Source organism: Watersipora subatra, chromosome 4 (genome assembly GCF_963576615.1).
Source record: "Watersipora subatra chromosome 4, tzWatSuba1.1, whole genome shotgun sequence".
In the NCBI taxonomy this organism is placed as follows: domain Eukaryota; kingdom Metazoa; phylum Bryozoa; class Gymnolaemata; order Cheilostomatida; family Watersiporidae; genus Watersipora; species Watersipora subatra.
In genome coordinates this window covers 24,360,083-24,382,987 of record NC_088711.1, presented here as the reverse complement: position 1 = coordinate 24,382,987, position 22,905 = coordinate 24,360,083, and the positions used below count along the sequence as shown (strand labels likewise).

Sequence of the window (22,905 nt, the reverse complement as noted above, 5' to 3'; positions counted from 1 at the left end):
CAGTCAAATATCGCTAAAGATCGCATGTAGAATATAACTTCAAGCTTATAAACACGCATGACTCTTTGTCACATGTAAGGATTATGAAAACACACTTGCATTGAGAACCACTCTAGCAGATTATTTTTGTTTCTTTGCAGAAGTGAAATACTTTTGCACAGCTCGTTTCGTCGTTGCTAGAAACAGCGATAAGCAAAGATGTACTTTTGTAGAAACAACAATAAGCCAAGATGTACTTTTGTAGAAACAGCAATAAGCGAAGATGTATTTTGTAGAAACAGCAATAAGCCAAGATATACTTTTGTAGAAACAGCAATAAGCCAAGATATACTTTTGTAGAAACAGCAATAAGCCAAGATGTGCTTTTGTAGAAACAGCAATATGCCAAGATATACTTTTGTAGAAACAGCAATATGCCAAGATATACTTTTGTAGAAACAGCAATAAGCCAAGATATACTTTTGTAGAAACAGCAATATGCCAAGATGTACTTTTGTAGAAACAGCAATAAGCCAAGATACACTTTTGTAGAAACAGCAATAAGCGAAGATGTATTTTGTAGAAACAGCAATAAGCCAAGATATACTTTTGTAGAAACAGCAATAAGCCAAGATATACTTTTGTAGAAACAGCAATATGCCAAGATGTGCTTTTGTAGAAACAGCAATAAGCCAAGATATACTTTTGTAGAAACAGAAATAAGCCAAGATATACTTTTGTAGAAACAGCAATAAGCCAAGATGTGCTTTTGTAGAAACAGCAATATGCCAAGATATACTTTTGTAGAAACAGCAATATGCCAAGATATACTTTTGTAGAAACAGCAATAAGCCAAGATATACTTTTGTAGAAACAGCAATAAGCCAAGATGTACTTTTGTAGAAACAGCAATAAGCCAAGATTTACTTTTGTAGAAACAGCAATAAGCACAAATGTGCTTTCGCAAAGCACAGCCCATTAGTTACTGATTTGCTGCATTGTCATGCTGTTTTGTATGTTATTTTAGTTCTTTTCTGTCTATAGTTCACAAATTTCTACCGCAGCTGTTTTGCAGCAACGCTTTCTGCCTACTATGGAAGACAATCACTATGAGGTCAACCGGGAAATGATTCGTAAAGCCATGCAGACTTCTGGTGAAAATCCTACTCCATACAGTGAGTACCGGTAATTGCTTTTTGACAATGAGAAATTGGTGCTAGGAAAAGGTAAACTTGTGGATTCTCTTACACAAAACATTGTTAGCATTCTTTGTATATATACATGTATATATTTATCATATCATATTCTTTTCATCTATATATAAATTTCACAAAGTTTGTTTGTTTGTTCAGTTATGGCTATTAAAATCTTGAAATTTAAAACTACGCATTATGAGTTGAACTCACAAAGATTTCAACCTCAAGTTTTAAACCCTTCCGCTGAACCACTGAGCTATACAAGGCATATTGGTCAAAGACACTATCATATACCGTATAGTGTATACACACGCTAAATGACGTATTATTTGAAACTCTATGAATTCTATTAATTCTATGAAACACGACGCTTTTTCGTTTTTGAACTTGTATTTTCGGTTTTTCGTAAGGTTCAATTGCTATATTCGCGGTCAAGGCCATTTCTTTTCACGCGGAAAATTATATTATCTCCATAGGATGAGCCTTGACATCATTCTCTTTCCGTTCAGTCAGACAAAGACAGTCCGATATCTCATTTTTACACTTGTACCAGTATCGAGAGGTGCCAGTATCGTCATATTCAAAGTTTTGATGGATAGCTTCTGGTAGAACAGTAACCTTTTTTTTTATAAAAACACACTTCTATGCAAGAATTGTTATTATTAATTCAACATATTCAGGATTTTTATTTTGTTTTCTTTTTTCGTATTAATTGTATCATTACCAAATCATCTTTTATTGTAATTGCAGCAAAACATACTTAATTTAGCTATTACTTGCTAATTATTTCACAATTACATTTAAACCCTTTTATAGTATGTTATTTTTAGAGTTGCCCCGATTTTAGTATCGGTATCCATGCCGATATGGGTGTTAAGTATCTGAATCAGTATCAGCCGATCTTTTCTTAAAAAATCTGAAACTTTAGGTACTGTTTACAGATCAACTGTTTAGCAGAAAACAATGTTTTAGGCTGCTACACTAATAAAAATCATCAGCTGCAAGTTCCTTACTTTTACCTAATGGATTCCGAGCCTGCCACACAGTTTCTTTTTTGTCTATAGCCTGATCAACATCAACACAACTGAGGAAAATTTTTGCTTTAGTCAGGAGGTAATTACAAAGTGCGGTATTTCCGCAATTACAGCGATAGGATTTAGTGCAGGCAATCACGAACAAGATAACAAAGATGGGAAACAAGAATGCAGTGTAATATTTCTATCTACCAGCATTACGAAAGTACTTTAAGCAGTCGATGCATAAAGTTATCTATCACTCTCTTGATCTTGATGATACAATGTATCGTTTGTATCGTACAAAATACGGTAACCCCAGTGGCTTATCGGTATTTAGCCTGTCCTCCATCATCTGTGGCAAGTGAGTCCCTCTTCAGTACGACTGGCTACATTGATCACAGGTGTCCTTTAGCGGAGATATTGCCGAAGCCGAGACCGGGCCGTAGTCTACACACACAAAATAACAACAAAGGTCCACGCAGTTATGAGCGAAAACAAAAGTATCCACCCAAATATCTCATCAATCCGATGAGCAGCACACACAAAAACTAAACTAATCGACTGAGCCACCCATCATGTCAAAATATTCCAAGTTTCAAGTCATGTCTTACACAACTCACCTTATGGTTTATCAAAAGTTGTCCCAAAGTCCCTATTAATTCGAGACTGTCTAATTGCTGTTTTAGAAATGGTCGCCGCTGGCCTAACCTAACGTCCTAATTCAACATCTCAACATTGCTGAGTGCTCCCAAACTTTTTGATTCCCTCTTTTAGCAATGCCCTGATAGTTACTAAAATGTTGAATCAGGACGTTAGGCTAGGCTAGCGGCGACCATTTCTAAAACAGATATTGGACAGTCTCAAATTAATAGGGACTTTGGGACAAGTTTTGACAAACCATAAGGTGAGTTGTGCAAGACATGACTTGAAACTTGGAATATTTTGACATGATGGGTGGCTCAGTCGATTGGTTTAGTTTTTGTGTGTGCTGCTCATCGGATTGGTGAGATATTTGGGTGGATACTTTTGTTTTCGCTCATAACTGCGTGGACCTTTGTTGTTATTTTGTGTGTGTAGACTACGGCCCGATCTCGGCTTCGGCAATATCCCCGCTAAAGGACACCTGTGACATTGATAGTGATAGAAGAAAGAGACTTCTTACTGAGAGATATAAATCACTAACGGTAATTAAAAGAAACATTGATTTGCTCTAAATTTGTACAGACGCAGCAGTTCGCTCAGCAATAGATTAGAGACTTCGTTATCACAGAGAGAGCTGTACCACTAACAGTAATGACCTTGATTAATTACAAATTACAAGAAACATGGGCTGTTTTGTTACTACATGCACGGTATGTCAGTATGTGAATATATATATACTTTTTTGTTTCCATAAATAAAAACAAATATTTACATTAATATTTATATTTACTATACATTATATTTATATTTGCATGATAAAATGAACAATTATCTATGCAACACAAAAGATCTTAATCGGAATATTTTTCAATAAGAATCGGTATATCGGATCGGTGTCTGAATCGGCTGGTGAATTTAGAATCAGGTCATCTTTAGTTATTTTCTGTTAATTGATTTGACCTGCGCAAAAAACTTCTCTCATATGTAGTTTGAAAGTTAGAATGGCAAATGTTTTTATATGTTAAATACAAATCAATTTTCTGCGCAAAGACTTTTTTATTACTCGGGCAACGCCGGGTAGTACAGCTAGTCTAAGAATATATCATTTTATTTCTTTCACACCAATGTACATGCATATATGTACTTTTCCATATATTTTAGAGTGTTCCAATGGACATCCATACATCGTTGGAAATGTAAGTTGTAAACTAGATATCGTATGAACTTCATTGCACATCATCGATTTTTAAAAATATGTAATACCTTACAAAGGAGTTATCTATCTTTCTAAAAATAATTATATATTGCAATAATGTACACTTTTTGTCAGTGTAATTATATACATACTCTGTATCAGTGTAGCTGTATACTCTGTATCAGTGTTGCTGTATACTCTGTATTAGTGTAGTTATATACTGTGTATCAGTGTAGTTGTATACATTGTATCAGTGTAGTTGTATACTCAGTATCAGTGTAGTTGTATACTCTGTATCAGGGTAGCTGTATACTCCGTATCAGTGTAGTTGTATATTCTGTATCAGTGTAGTTGTATACTCTGCATCAGTGTAGATGTATATTTTGTATCAGTGTAGTTGTATATTCAGTATCAGTGTAGTTGTATACTCTGTATCAGGGTAGCTGTATACTCCGTATCAGTGTAGTTGTATTCTGTATCAGTGTAGTTGTATATTCTGCATCAGTGTAGTTGTATACTCTTTATCAATGTAGCTGTATACTCTGTATCAGTGTAGTTGTATACTCTGTATCAGTGTAGCTGTATACTCTGTATCAGTGTAGCTGTATACTCTGTATCAGTGTAGTTGGATACTCTGTATCAGTGTAGTTGTATACTATGTATCAGTGTAGCTGTATACTCTGTATCAGTGTAGTTGTATACTCTGTATCATTGTAGCTGTATACTCTGTATCAGTGTAATTGTACACTCTGTATCAGTGTAGCTGTATACTTTGTATCAGTGTAACTGTATACTCTGTATCGGTGTAGCTGTACATTCTTATCACTGTAGCTGTATACTCTGTATCAGTGTAGCTGTATACTCTGTATCAATGTAGCTGTATACTCTGTATCAGTGTAGTTGTATAATATGTATCAGTGTAGTTGTATACTTTGTATCAGTGTAGTTGTATAATATGTATCAGTGTAGCTGTATACTCAGTATCAATGTAGCAGTATACTCTGTATCAGCGTAGCTGTATACTCTGAATCAGTGTAGTTGTATAATATGTATCAGTGTAGCTGTATACTCTGTGTCAATGTTGCTGTATACTCTGTATCAGTGTAGCTGTATACTCTGTATCAGTGTAGCTGTATACTCTGTGTCAGGGTAGTTGTATACTCTGTATTAGTGTTGTTGTATATTCTGTATCAGTGTTGCAGTATACTCTGTATCAGTGTAGTTGTATACTCTGTATCAGTGTAGCTGTATACTCTGTATCAGGGTAGCTGTATACTCTGTATCAGTGTAGCTGTATACTCTGTATCAGTGTAGCTTTATACTCTGTATCAGTGTAGCTGTATACTCTGCATCAGTGTAGCTGTATGCTCTGTCTCAGTGTAGCTGTATACTTTGTATCAGTGTAGCTGTATACTCTGTATCAGTGTAGTTGTATAATATGTATCAGTGTAGTTGTATACTCTGTATCAGTGTAGCTGTATACTCTGTATCAGTGTAGCTGTATACTCTGTATCAGGGTAGCTGTATACTCTGTATCAGTGTAGCTGTATACTCAGTATAAGTGTAGTTGTATACTCTGTATCAGTGTAGTTGTATACTCTGTATCAGGGTAGCTGTATACTCTGTATCAGTGTAGCTGTATACTCTGTATCAGTGTAGTTGTTTACTCTGTATCAGTGTAGCTGTATACTCTGTATCAGTGTAGCTGTATACTCTGTATCAGGGTAGCTGTATACTCTGTATCAGTGTAGTTGTATATTCTGTAGCAGTGTAGTTGTATACTCTGTATCAGTGTAGTTGTATAATATGTATCAGTGTAGCTGTATACTCTGTGTCAATGTAGCTGTATACTCTGTATCAGTGTAGCTGTATACTCTGTGTCAGGGTAGTTGTATACTCTGTATTAGTGTAGTTGTATACTCTGTATTAGTGTAGTTTTATACTCTGTATCAGTGTAGCTGTATACTCTGTATCAGTGTAGTTGTATAATATGTATCAGTGTAGCTGTATACTCTGTATCAGTGTAGCTGTATACTCTGTATCAGTGTAGTTGTATAATATGTATCAGTGTAGCTGTATACTCTGTATCAATGTAGCTGTATACTCTGTATCAGTGTAGCTGTATACTCTGTATCAGTGTAGCTGTATACTCTGTGTCAGGATAGTTGTATACTCTGTATTAGTGTAGTTGTATACTCTGTATTAGTGTAGTTTTATACTCTGCGTAGTTGTATATACTGTATTGAAGTTATGTGCACTTGACCTGTGATTAAGCGCTCTGTATTGCTGGACTCATATGCACACAATATGGATGTTACTTACCTCCATCTCAACAATTTTTATGAATAATTTGTCTTTGCTGTAGCAGCTTTTTCAAATATTTAAAAACAATAGAGCCTTCACATCATGGTTGGATATATGTGCAGAGTATTTGGTCTTCTTAGTCATCTTGTTTATCTTCTACGACTTCGATAATATTAGTTTGAAGAATTTTTTCATTTTTGATCACATTACCTTGAGCTTTGTGTTAAGCAGAGATGCATATGCAGTTTATGACATTTTCTGCACTCCCCGTAAGTCTTTAGCACTCGAAGCAATGTTCCTGTACTGGATGCTTAAAGAGTCCATGCTCACCATGACTCACAGAGTCCATGTTCACTATGACTTGAAGAGTCTATGCTCACTATGACTTGAGAAGAGTCCATGCTCACTATGACTTGAAGAGTCCATGATCACTATGACTTGAAGAGTCTATGCTCACAATGACTTGAAGAGTCCATGCTCACTATGACCTAAAGAGTCCATGATCACTATGACTTAACGAGTCCATCCTTATTATGACTTAAAGAGTTCACGCTCACCATGACTTAAAGAGTCCATGATCATTATGACTGTTTCCTTTTCTAGATAAAGTTAAGTTGTGCCAGATTTTTTGTTATTCGAATATTTTGAAAGACAGAAAACTTTATTGCATCATTTTGACCATTTTCTCTATGGTATGCTAAAAAATTACAGCGGTTGATGTGATGGTCTTTTGATCTTGCATTAAGTTATCCCAAATGCTTGCTCTGTTGTTGTAGCTCTAAAAATTTGTCAGTCAATTCAAAAACTACTACAAAGCGCACATTTTTAAAAAGTTAAATTTTTTATTTAAAAATGAAGGAAGTTGTTTCTCAATTCATTTTCTCCAAAAGGTAACAAATGCACGAATGTTCAGTTAAGTTGATCTATTGCTTTCCATGCTGATAATTCCTGATGACCTTTTATCCATGTGGTTTTGTCATAGTGTGGTCGACTAAAAGTGGGTGGTGTATGCCCGTGTGGAGCGCGGATTGGACTTGGAGCTGCTGGCAATGTCAAAATAAACACCTATAGCCAGTGAGTATATCATCTGTATTTACTTTATTCTTACTCTATTCATCCCTACTCACACCATCTCTCCTCACTCCATCTCTTCTCACACCATCTCTTCTCACTCCATCTCTACTCACACCATCTCTGCTCACACCATCTCTTCTCACTCCATCTCTACTTACTCCATTCCACATCACACCATCCCTATTCACTCCATCTCTTCTCACACCATCTCTTCTCACTCCATCTCTACTCACACCATCTCTGCTCACACCATCTCTCCTCACTCCATCTCTTCTCACACCATTTCTCCTCACTATATCTCTACTTACTCCATTCCACATCACACCATCCCTACTCACACCATCTCTGCTCACACCATCTCTTCTCACACCATCTCTTCTCACTCCATCTCTACTCACACCATCTCTGCTCACACCATCTCTCCTCACTCCATCTCTTCTCACACCATCTCTGCTCACTCCATCTCTACTTACTCCATTCCACATCACACCATCCCTACTCACACCATCTCTGCTCACACCATCTCTTCTCACTCCATCTCTACTTACTCCATTCCACATCACACCATCCCTATTCACACCATCTCTACTCACTCAATTCCTACTCATACCATTCCTGTAGTTTATAGTTTGGTGCACTCAGACTCAGATGTTTACTCTTTAACTTCCTACTTCATCTTTTTTGTATCTCTATTCAGTCGATATGTAACTTTGTCCATTCTTGTTTCATCTCTTTCCTACTCTCTTTCTGCTCTCTTTCTGCTCAATTGCTTCATTATTGCCTTTAGTTTGTGTTCTTCGTTTCTTTTGTTTGTGTTTGATCATCCTAATCTTTCATTATCTCAACTTAAACCTGTTTCGTTGTTTTCTCTTATACATATGTTCTGCTTTAGAGAAAGTTTGAGTAGGCAAGGTCACATCCTCGGTCCAGCTACTGACCGAGCTATGGCTGTACCAGAGAGAAGTCTCACTAACTTGTCGTGTGCTGTCCTCAGATGCCTTACACATATTTCACTCTACACAGCCTCTTTATTCAACAAGACGCAGGTAATTTATGACTTAGGAAATAAGATGGTGCATGTCTCACAAATCAGTTTTAAAATCATAGTTTACAGTGATACTGCAATTGAGTTCTCCGAACCCGGGCTCAAAGTTCAAATCAAAAGAAGACAATTTAAGAGATTTTTCCACGGCCAAACACGGGCGAAACGATTGTTTGGGAGCTTTATGATAAATGCATATGTGCACACAACTCACAAAAATTATTCATCAAAGGCCGTCGCAAACCCTTGTACCGAAATCTCTTCAACAAATTTAACCATTTTTCAATGGAGTCGTTTAAGTATAATAACGATACAAAACACATATAAACCTATTTAAATATGTTACTAAGTCTTTGAAATTTTTAGACAATCAATTTGTAGACACCTTACCCATCTGATCGGATTATACATAAATAGACAGATTAGTTTGGCCTAAAATCGCTATTAAAACTTTGACAAGCCTTTTTTAATCAAAATTAAGACCGGCCAACGAAACGCCGATAAGGCCGTGCAACAGAGAGTAGAACCATTAAGTCGTGTGTATTTCACGAGAAAAATGTGCACATTTCACCAGTCTATGGCATTGTCCAATTGCCGAAGGTTTCTGTAACTAACGTAGAAGTACTGAAAAGTAATCGTTTCTTTTTTGCCGATTTCAAAGTAACTGACATTTTGGACATTTATAAGAGTACTTTGGTATTCCAACTGATGGACAAAGCAGTGAAAGTAAAGGAATTGACGATGATATTTTTCTAGCGATTCTTATAAGATTTTTACAATATTTAATTATAAGAATAATTATTCGATTTTATAAGATTTAATTATAAGAATAATCATTCGAGTTTACAAGATCGAAGTATATAGTGAACGATGTTGGGCAATATGTTACTGTTATTATTTTTTCTAAATAATTTTGTTAAATAGATTTTCTAAAAATCTAGACACATGGTAAATATCACAACTCTTTGATATTGGTTGCTATGACGTTTTGAAATGTAAACAAAATTGTGCATTGGTTTTTTATTATTACTGTATTACTATATTAATAATATTGGTTATTCTAATAATATCAATGCATTTTACTTCTAATATTGCATTTCTCCTATTGCAGGAGAGAGATATAAGCATATAATCTTTTCCTTTCATTATTGCTGTTTGTTTTACATAATAACACCCACACCCAGTACATTACAGCTACCATTGCAGCTACCATTGCAGTTATCCTATTGCACTGCAGTGCTATTTGACTGCTAATATTGTATTTTTCAACCATCAGTACCCTTTCTCTTTTTCCAATAGCACTTTGGTCGTGGACTGTATGACAGGGGAATTTCTAGTTAGAATATTGGTGCTAACAATGCTGGAAGTGAAAGGTGGATTATATTGAGCATGTTTTTGTATACTTGGCTGATCTTCTTTAAGCTGATCTTGAACCATAGCAAACTTTGTGTTAGTTCATTGGTATTCAAGTCAAATAGTTTTTGAGCTCAATCTGTCTTCAAGGTTTTATATGACCATTTTTAAGAAAACAGACTTTGCATGCTGGCAAATTTCCAAGGGCTCCACTTAATGGTTCAGCTGTTTAACATGGTTGGCTGAGCTTCATATTGCATGTATATTGCCAAATTGCAAAATATTATACCAGTTTTTATTAACGTAAGTGCATGTTGGAGTGGCTACAAATTTCAAAATGATATTCCAGCATTGCTATTTAGTTTGCTTGGAACTCACTTTAAGTGGCTGAACATAAAACTGGCAGTGGTGTTTTTCAAGTATTGTTAACCATCAAGGACCAACAGCCTTGTTTGTGGGGTTTTCTCCGTGGGTTTGTTTGAGTCCAAACTTCATGGTATTAACAATCAGCTAACTTTTTTTATCACTATTCAGAGTTTGTTTCAATTCTAAGAAGGCTGCTTAAACCTTTACATTCCAACCCCAGTTGTGTGCCATCCTACTAGCTGGCTGATAGCTTATTACTTGTATTTCATGCTAGAAAGATTGTCAGCTAGTCTTAAATGACACCCTACAGTTATACCTTTCAAGTGTATCCTCACCTACTTTCATTTTTAGATGATGTCAGTTTTCCATCCTCAGCTTGCTCATCCTGATCATGTTCAGCCATTTCTTGAAGCACACATAAATGTGAACTTGCAGCAGATATCTCAGTGTTGTTCTCAAAGTCTGGACGACTCCATACTTCTTCTTCATGAAGTCATCTACAGAATGAAAGGTTTGCTTTTGTTTACAATTTGATGAGCATTTATGAAACGCTGTCACAAGTCCATACAAATTAATACATACGTTAGATACAATCATGGGGGTTAGAGTAATTCATTGTATTGCTAATTTAGGCACTTTGTCTTATTAGCTAATGTTGGCAAATGTGTGCATGTTATATACTGTAGTCCAGCAGAATACACAAGGAGGTACAGTTCTGTCTAGTATCACTCAGAGGCAGCAGTGGGAGCAGAGGTTTGACCATGCTTATATACAGCCTGTCTTTACTGGTGATTTGGTAAGTTAACTCTGTTTCTGAATACTTATAGAGCTCTAGTTTATTGTCTGAATGTTTCTATTATTACTTCTTGAAGTTGCCTTCACTTGCTTACAAACTATGATTAGAAATATGAAAAAAAGCTTTAATCAACTAGTCATATGAGAGCTGTTGTTTCATATTAGCAGTTTGTGTTTGTGATTAGTTTATGCTCATAGTCTATGTGTGTGACTTTATCAATTTAAAATAACTGTTTATCTTGTGAAAGCTGAATCAGCTTTAAATATTATTCATTGGTACATTTTTATATAGGCTGAGTAGGTTCATATTTTACTGAATATATAGGCTGTGTAGGTTCACTTTTTACTTAATATATAGCCTTTGAAGGTTCATCAATCACTTAATATATAGGCTGAGTAAGTTCACCTTTCTTTTAAATGTAGGCTGCAAAGGTTGCCTCTATGAGGGACAAGCTGAGGGACGCAGACTCGGTAGATTTGAAAAGACTGCTCTCGACAGCTGAGAGGCCTTTAAATGAGACAAACATTTTGGCCTCTTCGGGTCTCTGGGAGTTCAATAGGCCTTTGACACTACTCGGTCTTGAGAATAAGCTTCAACCAATCCAGGTGACACTTTCCTCTCATTTTAAGTTTTTTTAACTAGTTCTTTGTTGTCAGTTTGTGGATGCCATATTTTGGAGCATGTGCACTGTTACAGCTAGTCAGGCCTGTACAAAGAACTCTTTGTGTAGTGCATGAGCTCTATTTTGTGCTTATTCAGGGCTTGGAAAATCTCAAGATGCTTGTTGCTCAGTACAGAAAACTATACGCTCTCACTTACCTACCAGACATTGTAGAACTGGTCAAATTCCTCTCTCAGGAGTTCCACAGTAAATTGAGTAGAAAGGAGGCCCGCACTACTAGCATAGATACTTTCTGCGATACCTATGAGCGTGACTTTCCTCGTCTCAGGCACCTCGTTGGCAGCTTCATAACTGCTTGGAATATCTTTGCTGATGGTAAGACACCATCTGTCATGTGTATACTTAGTGGTTGTATCTCAACATTTGCTCTCTGAATTCTTACCTACATAAATAGTCGAGAGGATATCTTGAGATATCAGGAGCTTAATTTATAAAATATTCAGATAAGTTGTATTTACTCAAGAGGCATTAAGATTCTACAAACAGTTGATATTTGATAATATACAGCGTTAGAAATTAGTTTATTATGTTTCAAATTAAATTGTAATAAAATGTCTTGGTTAAAACTGACTAACAATTGTTATTAACTCAATAGTGTGTTGAAGCCCAGTAGTTCAATATGTTCAAGTGTAGAGGTGTGGCCCCTTAGGAAGAATATTGTACCTTGACATAGAGTATACAAACTGACTCACATTTACTCATTGTCCTATAAATAGCTAGTAGAATCAGTGGTACTGATTCCTGCGATTCATCATATACCACTCTCATTGGCTTCTATTTAAGAGTAGTATTTCACCCATCTACACTCTAAATAATCTGTTTTGCATATCTGTCCATTACAAAACTTTTAAAGTGTTTGAGTTTGGTAAACCTTCACTTGTGTTTATGTAAACAACAGGCTCCAATCTGACATTAGGTTGTTTTTTATTATAGAGCTTAGACAAATTCCAGCTGTTCTAATATGATTCTACATCATGTAGAATAATGATTGTTTTACAACAAAAAGATTACTAATAATTAGAAAAATAAATATACAGTTTATTTTGCAAGTTCAATAAAAATTTGATTGTTCACATGTCAAGAACCAACATTTGTGTTCATCTCTCTCAGTTTGCTTTGCTGAGAGTCATAGCAAAGTAGACTCCTGTACGATCAGTACAAAACATTGCTTATTTTCTCTCCAGCATGTTTTTTGCCTTCAAAGGTCACGTATGGATTTATAAATTGTTAATCGGGTAGTCGATCTACAATATTGTATGATCATTTTTTACTTACATCCGCAAACAATTGTTATGAACTTCTTATTGGGCTAACAGTTATTAGTTGTTAGATCCGTGTGCACTTGTGAGTTATTATTTTTGTCATTTATTATCTGTGTTGGTTATTATCTGTGTTGGTTATTATCTGTGTTGGTTATTATCTGTGTTGGTTATTATCTGTGTTGGTTATTATCTGTGTTGGTTATTATCTGTGTTGGTTATTATCTGTGTTGGTTATTATCTGTGTTGGTTATTATCTGTGTTGGTTATTATCTGTGTTGGTTATTATCTGTGTTGGTTATTATCTGTGTTGGTTATTATCTGTGTTGGTTATTATCTGTGTTGGTTATTATCTGTGTTGGTTATTATCTGTGTTGGTTATTATCTGTGTTGGTTATTATCTGTGTTGGTTATTATCTGTGTTGGTTATTATCTGTGTTGGTTATTATCTGTGTTGGTTATTATCTGTGTTGGTTATTATCTGTGTTGGTTATTATCTGTGTTGGTTATTATCTGTGTTGGTTATTATCTGTGTTGGTTATTATCTGTGTTGGTTATTATCTGTGTTGGTTATTATCTGTGTTGGTTATTATCTGTGTTGGTTATTATCTGTGTTGGTTATTATCTGTGTTGGTTATTATCTGTGTTGGTTATTATCTGTGTTGGTTATTATCTGTGTTGGTTATTATCTGTGTTGGTTATTATCTGTGTTGGTTATTATCTGTGTTGGTTATTATCTGTGTTGGTTATTATCTGTGTTGGTTATTATGAAGTTACTATAATTTCAATGATCCACACAGTAATTAGTATGGATTAATATGGAACAAAAGCAACATAAACGGTTTTTTTCAATTGTTAAACAGATTTGTTGTGGTTAATCCATTCAAATGTCGGCTGTTCCATCAAATGTCAAGCCCTTGTAGGTCAAATACTGCCATAGGAAACTCAATTCTATTTATTTGTACAGATGGTGGAGCATTTTCAAAGATGGGTTTTGGGTGTCCAGTTGATATGTTCGTGTTTGATCCACTTGGCAACAGGAAGGACGCCACAAAATCATCTGCTACAAAGCAAGCTGCTCAGCAAGGGAGTAGCAAACTGGCAGACAGCTCTGCAGTCAACCTAATAAATGTGGATGACACCGGTGTCGCTGTCTATGTGATAGTAGATTTCCTAGTCGCTGTGCACAATCGCATGTTCGTTGAGGATTCAAGCAGGTGACTGTTTCTTGCAAAACTTATTAAGTACAAGTTATGGCACTCTAGATCGTTATAGATGTAGTTGTGAGATAAATTATGAGATTCAATTTAATGTTACCATGTTCATCCTCTTCAGATAATATCAGTAGGGTTGATATTCATCTATCAGCACATCTTGTTTCTGTTAACTCACAACTGTCTTGTTAGTCTCCTAGCGGTTTATTTACAGAAGCTTCCCTACTTACAAACATTCGAGTTACGAACAACATACATACGAGCATGTCTGCGCGTATGTACGATGCTATTAGCGACGGTATTACCGACGTATTTGCGGCGGAAAGAGGCACTACTCAGAAGCACCACCCAGCATCCACCTTCCTCTGCCCAGTTCGTTGCAGTGCTTAAGTGCGTGAACGTATCTCCCGTGCACAAAGAACTTTTTTATTTTTACTGTACGTATTGTAAAGGAATTTGCCGGCCTTTACTTGGCACGATCTAGACTAATAAATAAAGAGAAGAGAGTGCGTGTAGTTTCATTCAGCTTTTTATTAGCGAAGGAAATTTCACTAGCCGAGAAGCGTACGGATATTTGCTCTGCTCAACTATGTGAGCGCGCTCCTTTATATACAATAATATCAACCGTTCTGGCTAACAGCAAACGGTAAGAACACCGACTAACAAGGTGAATAAATAGGACCTCTAGCTGTTGGTATGACAACAATATAAGTGACGATAACTGATAGTGTTATGACGGGATATCAGATATAACAATAGCATAGCGAGTGAAACAACGATATAATAAAAGGACAACACATACAAAAAACAAGACAACAACGATAAGTGATAGCATAACGATTAAAACAACGATATAATAAAAAGGACAACACATACAATAAATAAGAAATGCAGTGTCATGGCCCGGCGTCCACCACAGTATTCTCTCCATTTTATTAAATGTTCTTTCAGTACAAACCAATACAGGTTACTTATACAAGCCTTAAACATACTTATATAAACCTTCAATGTACTTATATAGTCCTTAAACATAAATTATAATGCAAAATATAGCACTGAAGCAACTTAGGAACGAATTCACCTTACGAACGATCGTTCGGAACGTAACTCGCTCGTAAGTTGGGGAGCGTCTGTACAACTATTTGTCGACCAGTTATTTTCCTCACTATGTATATCACCTTAAAATCTGTCAGAGTATATATAACATTAGTTCTATTTGCGATTTAATAACAATTTTAATACGGACGGTAAGCTTTGCGATGTTCAGGAGTGTGTTCATTCTCAATCAGATCGTCTGACATGAGGTGTTTGAGGGGCTGGTTCTCAGAAAGCAGACAGAGTTTTAAAACCAAGTGTTTTTTGCAACCTGGTTCCAGGCATGGATCATTTATTTGTGAGCTTTGAATGAAATGAGCAAAAATTTAGAAAAGCATAGCTTTCACGAGATCTGATCTAAAGGTTCCCGGGGTAAAGCTGTTTGTATACACTTGTATATTTGCATGATAGGAAAACTCTTTGCAGGATTTGCGAGCAAACATTTTAGGAGTGTTGTCACAAAGTTTCAGGTTATTACGAAAGTACTTTCTCGCGTGAGCCCACATTATGCCAAGGTTTGTCAGTTGTTTCCAACAATTTTTTATCAAATCTGTTGACATTTTTAGTCTACCAGAACAGCGCAATTGCATTAGATTTGGGGTAAAATTAGATAAATCCAGTAATTAGACACTTGAAATGTTAAGCATTGCTTTTGAAGATGCTCCTCTGAAAAACAAAAGTCTCTGAGCGGCACAAATTTTTTTGCGAAGCTAGAGACAGCACAGAACATGACGACAGGACTGGTAGATCTGCCTCAGGAAGAATTTGTTCATCATTTGACAGTTTCAAGGCACTAGTCATGGTCACTAGTCGTCGTTTAACTATTCGACAGATGACTGGAGAGACTGGAGTTGATTTTGAGACTGTTCAAACATTTGAACTGACAATTTGGTATGAGAAAAGTTGCAGCAAAGTTTGTGCCACGTTTGCTAACTGATGAACAGAAGAAGCTCAGAGTGGTCGCTTGCAAGGATTCCCTAGGAAGCTTTAAGCAATGCTAAAAACCTTCCTTCAACCAGAAATTAATTCTTAACAGATATGTAATAAATCTTCGGTGTATGGTTGCGACCCAGACTAAATTTCAAAGCAGCAAGTGGAAGTTTCCAGGTTCCGCAAGACCAAAAAAGGCAAGAATATTTCGGTCAGTTGTGAAGATCATGCTGACCGTTGTGTCTGACATTCATGGAGTAGTATATCACAAGTACCTACCACAGGGTACTACAGTGAATACGCATGTCTATATTAAAATTTTGAGATGACTTAGGAAAGTGTTAGGCTCAGGAGACCTGAATTTTGGCGCATAAGTTCATGGGTACTGCACCGCGTGTTATGCACACTTGTTTTCAACTGCCCAAACTTTGTTTTCTATGAAGCGTTAAAGCACTAAAATCAACATGGCGTACTGCCTCATCTTCCTAATTCACCAGATCTTGGGTCCTGTGACTTCTGGCTATTTTCTAAGTTAAAACCTATTATGAAAAAAACCAGATTTGACAGTGTAGAATCAATTTAGCATGCAATAAGAAGAGAGCTAGACAGTGTTGATGCTATTGGCTTTCACCGCTGCATGGCATAATGGCAGAAGAGATAGGACAAGTGTATCTATAGACAATGAAAGTTAACTATAGTTACTAATGTTCGTATACCATATTGTTGTTAATATGCCACCAGTAACACATCACAAGTACCTATCACAGGGTACTACAGTGAATACGTATGTCTATATTGAGATTTCCAACATCTACAGTAGGTAAATAAAAATTTGATGTTTTTTACCAGGGGTGTTTGCATTAGATAATTATCATGGGTTTCTATACCTCTTTATACGAAATTTTCCTTACGATTTTTGCCTTCGCCAACACCAAGCGAATTAATGTTGTATGGCAGGGGGTGCACTGCAGCTCCATTCCTGGAACTTTTGGATTATACTTAGATCTCATACACCAACTAACAGAAACTCACAAACACATTGAAAAAGTGAGATTCATCGATGTACATATTATATCCATTCTAACAAAATGGTTATAATGATTATCGTAATGGTTATAATGGCATGAATAAAACAGGAAGTTGCCAATACACATAGTGAATAACTCAAGTTGTTTTAGCCAGGGTCACAAAATTAGTTGCTTAATATTGTACAATTGTATATATACTGCGGTATGGTTAGTCTTTATAATAACTTAATGACTACAGACAGAAATTTACTTTCACGAAATCTTTTTTATTGGGGACAAACGAATTTAATCTTTGTCTTTAAATCCCCTCACAGCATTTATGCGATTTCAAACATTAAATAACCTTTATGTTCTCTGTATGGTTTTAGACAGGAGACCACTCTTATGGCTGTTAACAAATCAAACCTGGTGAGCGTATCCAGTGAAGATGAGATATTGACACTGGTAGCATCTCACAGTCGGTATGAACTAGGCGCTGTGTCTAAGAAAGCGTACGACTGGGATGCAATAGAAAGAGAGGTTCTACACAAGTATATAAGTAGCAAACCGAGAATAAAGTTCTCTAAAGATGAGCTGCCATCTTTTGTCTATCAGGAAGATTTTAATCTTCATAACCAGATGCAAGCTCTCAGTGTTACTCAAGTAGGTATACCTATAGTCTTTTTTCACCAGTAATGCAACAATGTTATTGCATCACCATGTGGTTTATTTACCATGTTTTATATAATTGCATGGTAGTAGGAAACTGATATTATCTCTTTTAGGTTTCACTGAGCAGAGAACAGCAGGCTGCTCTTACAAACTTGCTGCCGCCGCGCATTGGCAGGCTCAAAGACATCCTGAAGCAACTAGAGGTGCCCATAACCTTCCTAGCTGCTATGTCCCATGTAGAGGGAGACAACTCTCTCGCTGAGTACATGGATGCAACGTTTGGAAAAGAGCCGAGCTATTTATCAAAAGATGTAAAACTAAAACATGTGAAGCATGTTTGGTTGCTCGTTAAATACACTCAGACTGATCTATTGATGAGGCAGTTCCAGGTGAATTCTGTTATTTGAAAACATGGGAGAATTTAAATTCGGCTTTGTAAACTCAGTTTATGATCTTTTCATAATGTGATACACTGCTTATGGGTTGATTGATATGACAGGTCTGTATAGTTACACCCATTATATAACTTGATGCATTAATAAAGGTTCCTGCCATACTATTAATAAATATTGTTGACAGACATGAAGCTAGTCATTGTGGTTACTAGAGTGCCTAGATGTTTTCTCAGGCTATGCTGCTGTATAAAGTTATGTATTTCAGTAAATGACTAGAAATCAGCTATATTACATTGGCAATTGGAGGTTACCTTAGAGAGTTTCCGATATACACATAATAATTCATTTAGAAATAATATCTGTGATAATAAGTTGATACTAGTTTTAGCTTTAGTTTAGGATTTTCGTTTATTTATAAGTAGCCCCACAACTTTATCTTTACATTTTTCCAACAAGAGTCACAGACATCACCAATTAGTATTGCTCATGCAGCATGCTTGTTGTAGGAGCCTTTTGGAGACATTCATCCCGAGTTCACGACTGCTCTAGATGCTGATCTGGAAAAAGAGCTCAGTGCCTGCTGCACATTCAATAGCCCTAGAACCAAACTGTTATTAGAGGAGCTGTTCAAGTATATAGTACTGCAATTGAACAAGACGGCAGCCGCTCAAGGGTTTGACAACTTCACAATCAGGTATGCTATCTCATGTATATGAATTCCTACATGTGACAATAGACAAACAACTACATTTGGATAATAAAATGTATATTTATCCCAACCCTTCCTTACACAATGAGATTTCCTGCTGCTATTTTCAAATCTTAACCGTAAATTGTAGGTTACATGACTTGCTCAGGGAATATATTCAGACCACATACAATGATGAGGATGTTGCTAGCAGAATCTTTGATGAGTTGCCTACAATACCTGACAGCATTCTCGTCAAACATGCTTCTAAAGCCTGGTGTTACATATGGACACGATTTACCACTCCTACAGATTGACACAACATAATTATCTTCTGTGTGGCTACTTATTGTAACGATAAATAGCACTGCTGATTGCAAGTGTTTAGAGCAAATATTTCAATTACAATCTATGTTTACCATGTGTATTTTTATATTCCAACATATTTTTACTACAAAAAAATCATCTTAAATGCGCTTTATTGTATATCTATATTTTGCACCAAGGTTACGCATATATAATACACTTCTATTTGTATAAACTCCTTCTTCTTTACTCATTACCTTTACCACTGACAAAATTGTGAGTCTGCCCCACATATTAAATACTGGTACTGCAGCTACAATTTAGATAATAATATACTATTTTAGTTTTTGTATGTATCCATTTTCATAATATGTAGGTGTTCAAATTCTTTCGCATTTCCTCAGTCCTTTCTCGGCCCTTTGGCTCGTCACCTTTCGCACTTCCCATTTTAGCAACAACTTGCATCTATTCTTTTTTGTGTTTTCTATTCTATGAGATGTCATGTCAAGCTGTCATCAGGTATGTTGTTTCATATTATTGCCATAGTATGACGATAATCTGTGTATTTGAGAAATCTGTGATGCCTGCAATTGCTTCCTTTGTGTCTGTCTATTTTTAGATTGCTAGATTCAAATCGCTTGCTAAATGCTTGTTTAGGTACTTAACATCTTTTAAGAATCATCTCCTCTGTATTCTTTTCTATTCCATTTTTCTGCAGAGCTTTTCACTCATGTCTCTACCACACTCTGCACTTCATCTTTGCAAACAGCTTTCTTCTCTGTCTCTATTCTCTCTAGATATCATAGCCTATTCTTTGTAGTAGAGTTTTTATTTACACCACGGTTATTTAAGAGATACAATATACATTTATAGTATTTTATACAGTAGATACAATGGTTGCGCGTAACATTTTGCTAACTAGCTGAATGGAAGGTCTCTCTTCTCATCAAAAAGAAAAGGAAGAGAATATGAATAATTTCAAACTGCTGTTCACGAGGAGGGAAAGCTAGCTATCTTGTTCACTTTATGTGAACAATGTTCCTGGTGCAGTTTATAAAAGATTTAATAAACTAAAGGGATACCGAGAGAGGGCTAAATGATGACAAAGTAAACATTACTTCCTGATTGCATCGAATAAGTTATAGCTATAAGATGGAGTTGGATCCAGCTTTGAAGCCTTCACACTGCTTGTTTTTCAACTCTAATGATCCTTGAGAATAGACTTAGTTTTAATAACTATGTAAAGGTAAGACATCAGCACACAGAAACAATAACATTTCAGACCGTCTCTCTACACCTGATCATTTATTTACCGGTCTAAAAACATCACTAGACTTGAAGAGAATGTGAAAGCTACTTGAATCTTCATGAATCACCCTAGCTTAAAATCATCTATAACTGACAGAATCACAGGAGCCGTAGCAAAAACATTCACATCCAGTTTTTAAAAAACATCACTGCCAAGTTGACGATGATCAACCAGCATAAAATCGCTAGTGTTGTTAAACAACATTCTCTTATTATTCAAAAAATTAACGACTACTCTCTTCAACCGGTGCCTAGGAAAGAGATTAAGTTTTAACTCACTAACACCAACTCATTTAAAACAGCCGTCAATGATATCTACTTTATTGAAACCCAAAATATGTCTTGTTCTATCTCCCCATAAGGAGTCGAAACTAGCAGAGTTCAACACAGGTATTGACAAGAAAGCTATATGTGGTCATTTTGGTTTAACTTTAATTGAGAATATGTCATCACATCAATTGAAGCCTGATAAACCAAATATTACGGTACACAAAATGAAAAATCTGCAATCATCTCAAGCTCAAATTGGTCAAACATTTTGCTAGATGGCTCGAAAGCAAAGGAGAATGATGCTGATATGATGAAGAATAAGGCGTATTGGTGGTTGAAGCCAGTTGGCCCTATGACTGGACCGCCAACTCAGATCAACACGACTCAACACCCGCTCCGAAGTCGATCTAGATGAAGGTAGGACCTACGCTACCGGAAGAGTACTCAAAGATTTGCTAAGGCAAGGAGAGAGCAGCGTCCGTTTGTGCTTACTTGTGTTCACATGTATCAACATATAACAAGGGAAGCAAATACACATTCTGGTACTCAAAGATATTGCGTTGTTTCCTAGAGCTCCAGCGTGGTGCTAGAAAAGGAGCCCTACAATCATCCTTTACAGTATGCGAGAGATTTCCAAATGCTACGTTAAAAAACTAAAATCAAAAGTTGGGAAATTGCTCAGGACTGGAACCATTTAACCTTCCGACAAGAAACATCTTCATGAGTCATTACAACATCATACAACTTGTCCATCTAAATCAATAGTGTGTAATTGTTAAAAAGGATGGCTAGATACTCAATGTCATAACCAATCTGATAGGGAGTTTGATTTTTCAGCAGTATATAAAAAACTGAAAAGATTTTCTAAAACTATCTTGTGATTCTCTACCAATATTTTCACATGCTACCAACACTGTAAAGGATTTTACATCATATTGTAACATATCTATTAAAGTGCTTAACCTTTTTAGAGTTTCTTAACTTGCACAACTTTTGATATGTACTCAGTTAATACAGTAAGTCTTGGATTAAAACACACACACTTTATGCTCTATTAGATATACATGTACATTATTTTGATATTTTATGCTCGACTGCAAGTCATTTGCTAAGATTAGAGCTTGAGGTGCAGCTGTTTATTCTTGACAGTGTTTCATTTACAGTGTTCTGGATACTTCCAGGGGCATTTAGGCAGTGATGTGTCATTCAGTGTGGATTAAGGTTGAGCTTGCGGACAATCTGTTGGAGATTATTTTAATTTACAGACCGCCTCATCCATGTGCTTAACAATTCATTCATCTATTAATTTTCACCAAGCCACAAATTATTACAAAGCAAGAAGACTGTGCTCTTTGAAGATTTTACCAATAATTTGAATAATTTGGCTAGTGAATAATTTTCTCTACAGTAATGGAAACAAAAGGTATGAACCAGCAAGTAAGTGGCTTATCTTGGGTTGTCATGGATAAATTAAAATTAATAATTATTACATGTGATAGGGAGATTTTTAATAAGTGAGGGACTTTTGTCATTATATAATTAAAACACAATTTATTACATAAAAGCTTCACTGTTGAATGCAAGGACATCTTAAAAAATTAATAAAGATGAGTTTTCAATTAAGCCAGTAAGCATCTATTTTTACTTGTTGTCTGTACTCAATAAGTAGACATATTCATCAAAAAGTAGGATATTTTGAATCAGTGATCTCTTATATGGTCAATAACTACTGCCCCTTGATCAAATTATGAGTAATAGAGAGCAAAATTCCATTGATGGATTTTTAAATGCGAAAACTGATACATTACAAAAACTCCTGTTACAAGCTAAAAAATCAGAGTTTGCTACAAAAAACTGCAACAATATAATTAAATACTAAGTTTTGAATTAGGTTAAAAAGCAAAAGAGATATATTTTATTTCTCAATTAAATAGACATAAAATGTAATTTTATTCTACCTTTAACCATATTTTAATTGAAAAAACTGCGGAACCTATCGACTTTCTTCATGCAGATGAAAGACCAATATTTAAACATTTGAAAATAGCTAGAAAATTTAATAGTAAGGCTCTATTTACTAACTTGTCTTGCAACAAGCCATATAACGCAGGGTTTA

The 22,905-nt window shown here is 35.8% G+C and overlaps 1 protein-coding gene across 1 annotated transcript in view; it reads left to right on the top strand.

Moving 5' to 3' along the window:
- The window catches only part of LOC137394074 (E3 ubiquitin-protein ligase rnf213-alpha-like), a 67,470-nt gene extending 48,047 nt beyond the window's left edge, over positions 1–19,423 (top strand). The window contains 13 exon segments of the mRNA XM_068080793.1: positions 1,055–1,154; positions 3,995–4,029; positions 7,315–7,406; positions 8,299–8,452; positions 10,519–10,678; positions 10,854–10,963; positions 11,386–11,568; positions 11,723–11,960; positions 13,872–14,121; positions 17,540–17,813; positions 17,936–18,211; positions 18,724–18,911; positions 19,057–19,423. Coding sequence (XP_067936894.1) covers positions 1,055–1,154; positions 3,995–4,029; positions 7,315–7,406; positions 8,299–8,452; positions 10,519–10,678; positions 10,854–10,963; positions 11,386–11,568; positions 11,723–11,960; positions 13,872–14,121; positions 17,540–17,813; positions 17,936–18,211; positions 18,724–18,911; positions 19,057–19,222 — 2,226 coding nt within the window. The 3' untranslated portion in view covers positions 19,223–19,423.
- Positions 19,424–22,905: the final 3,482 nt, after the last annotated feature.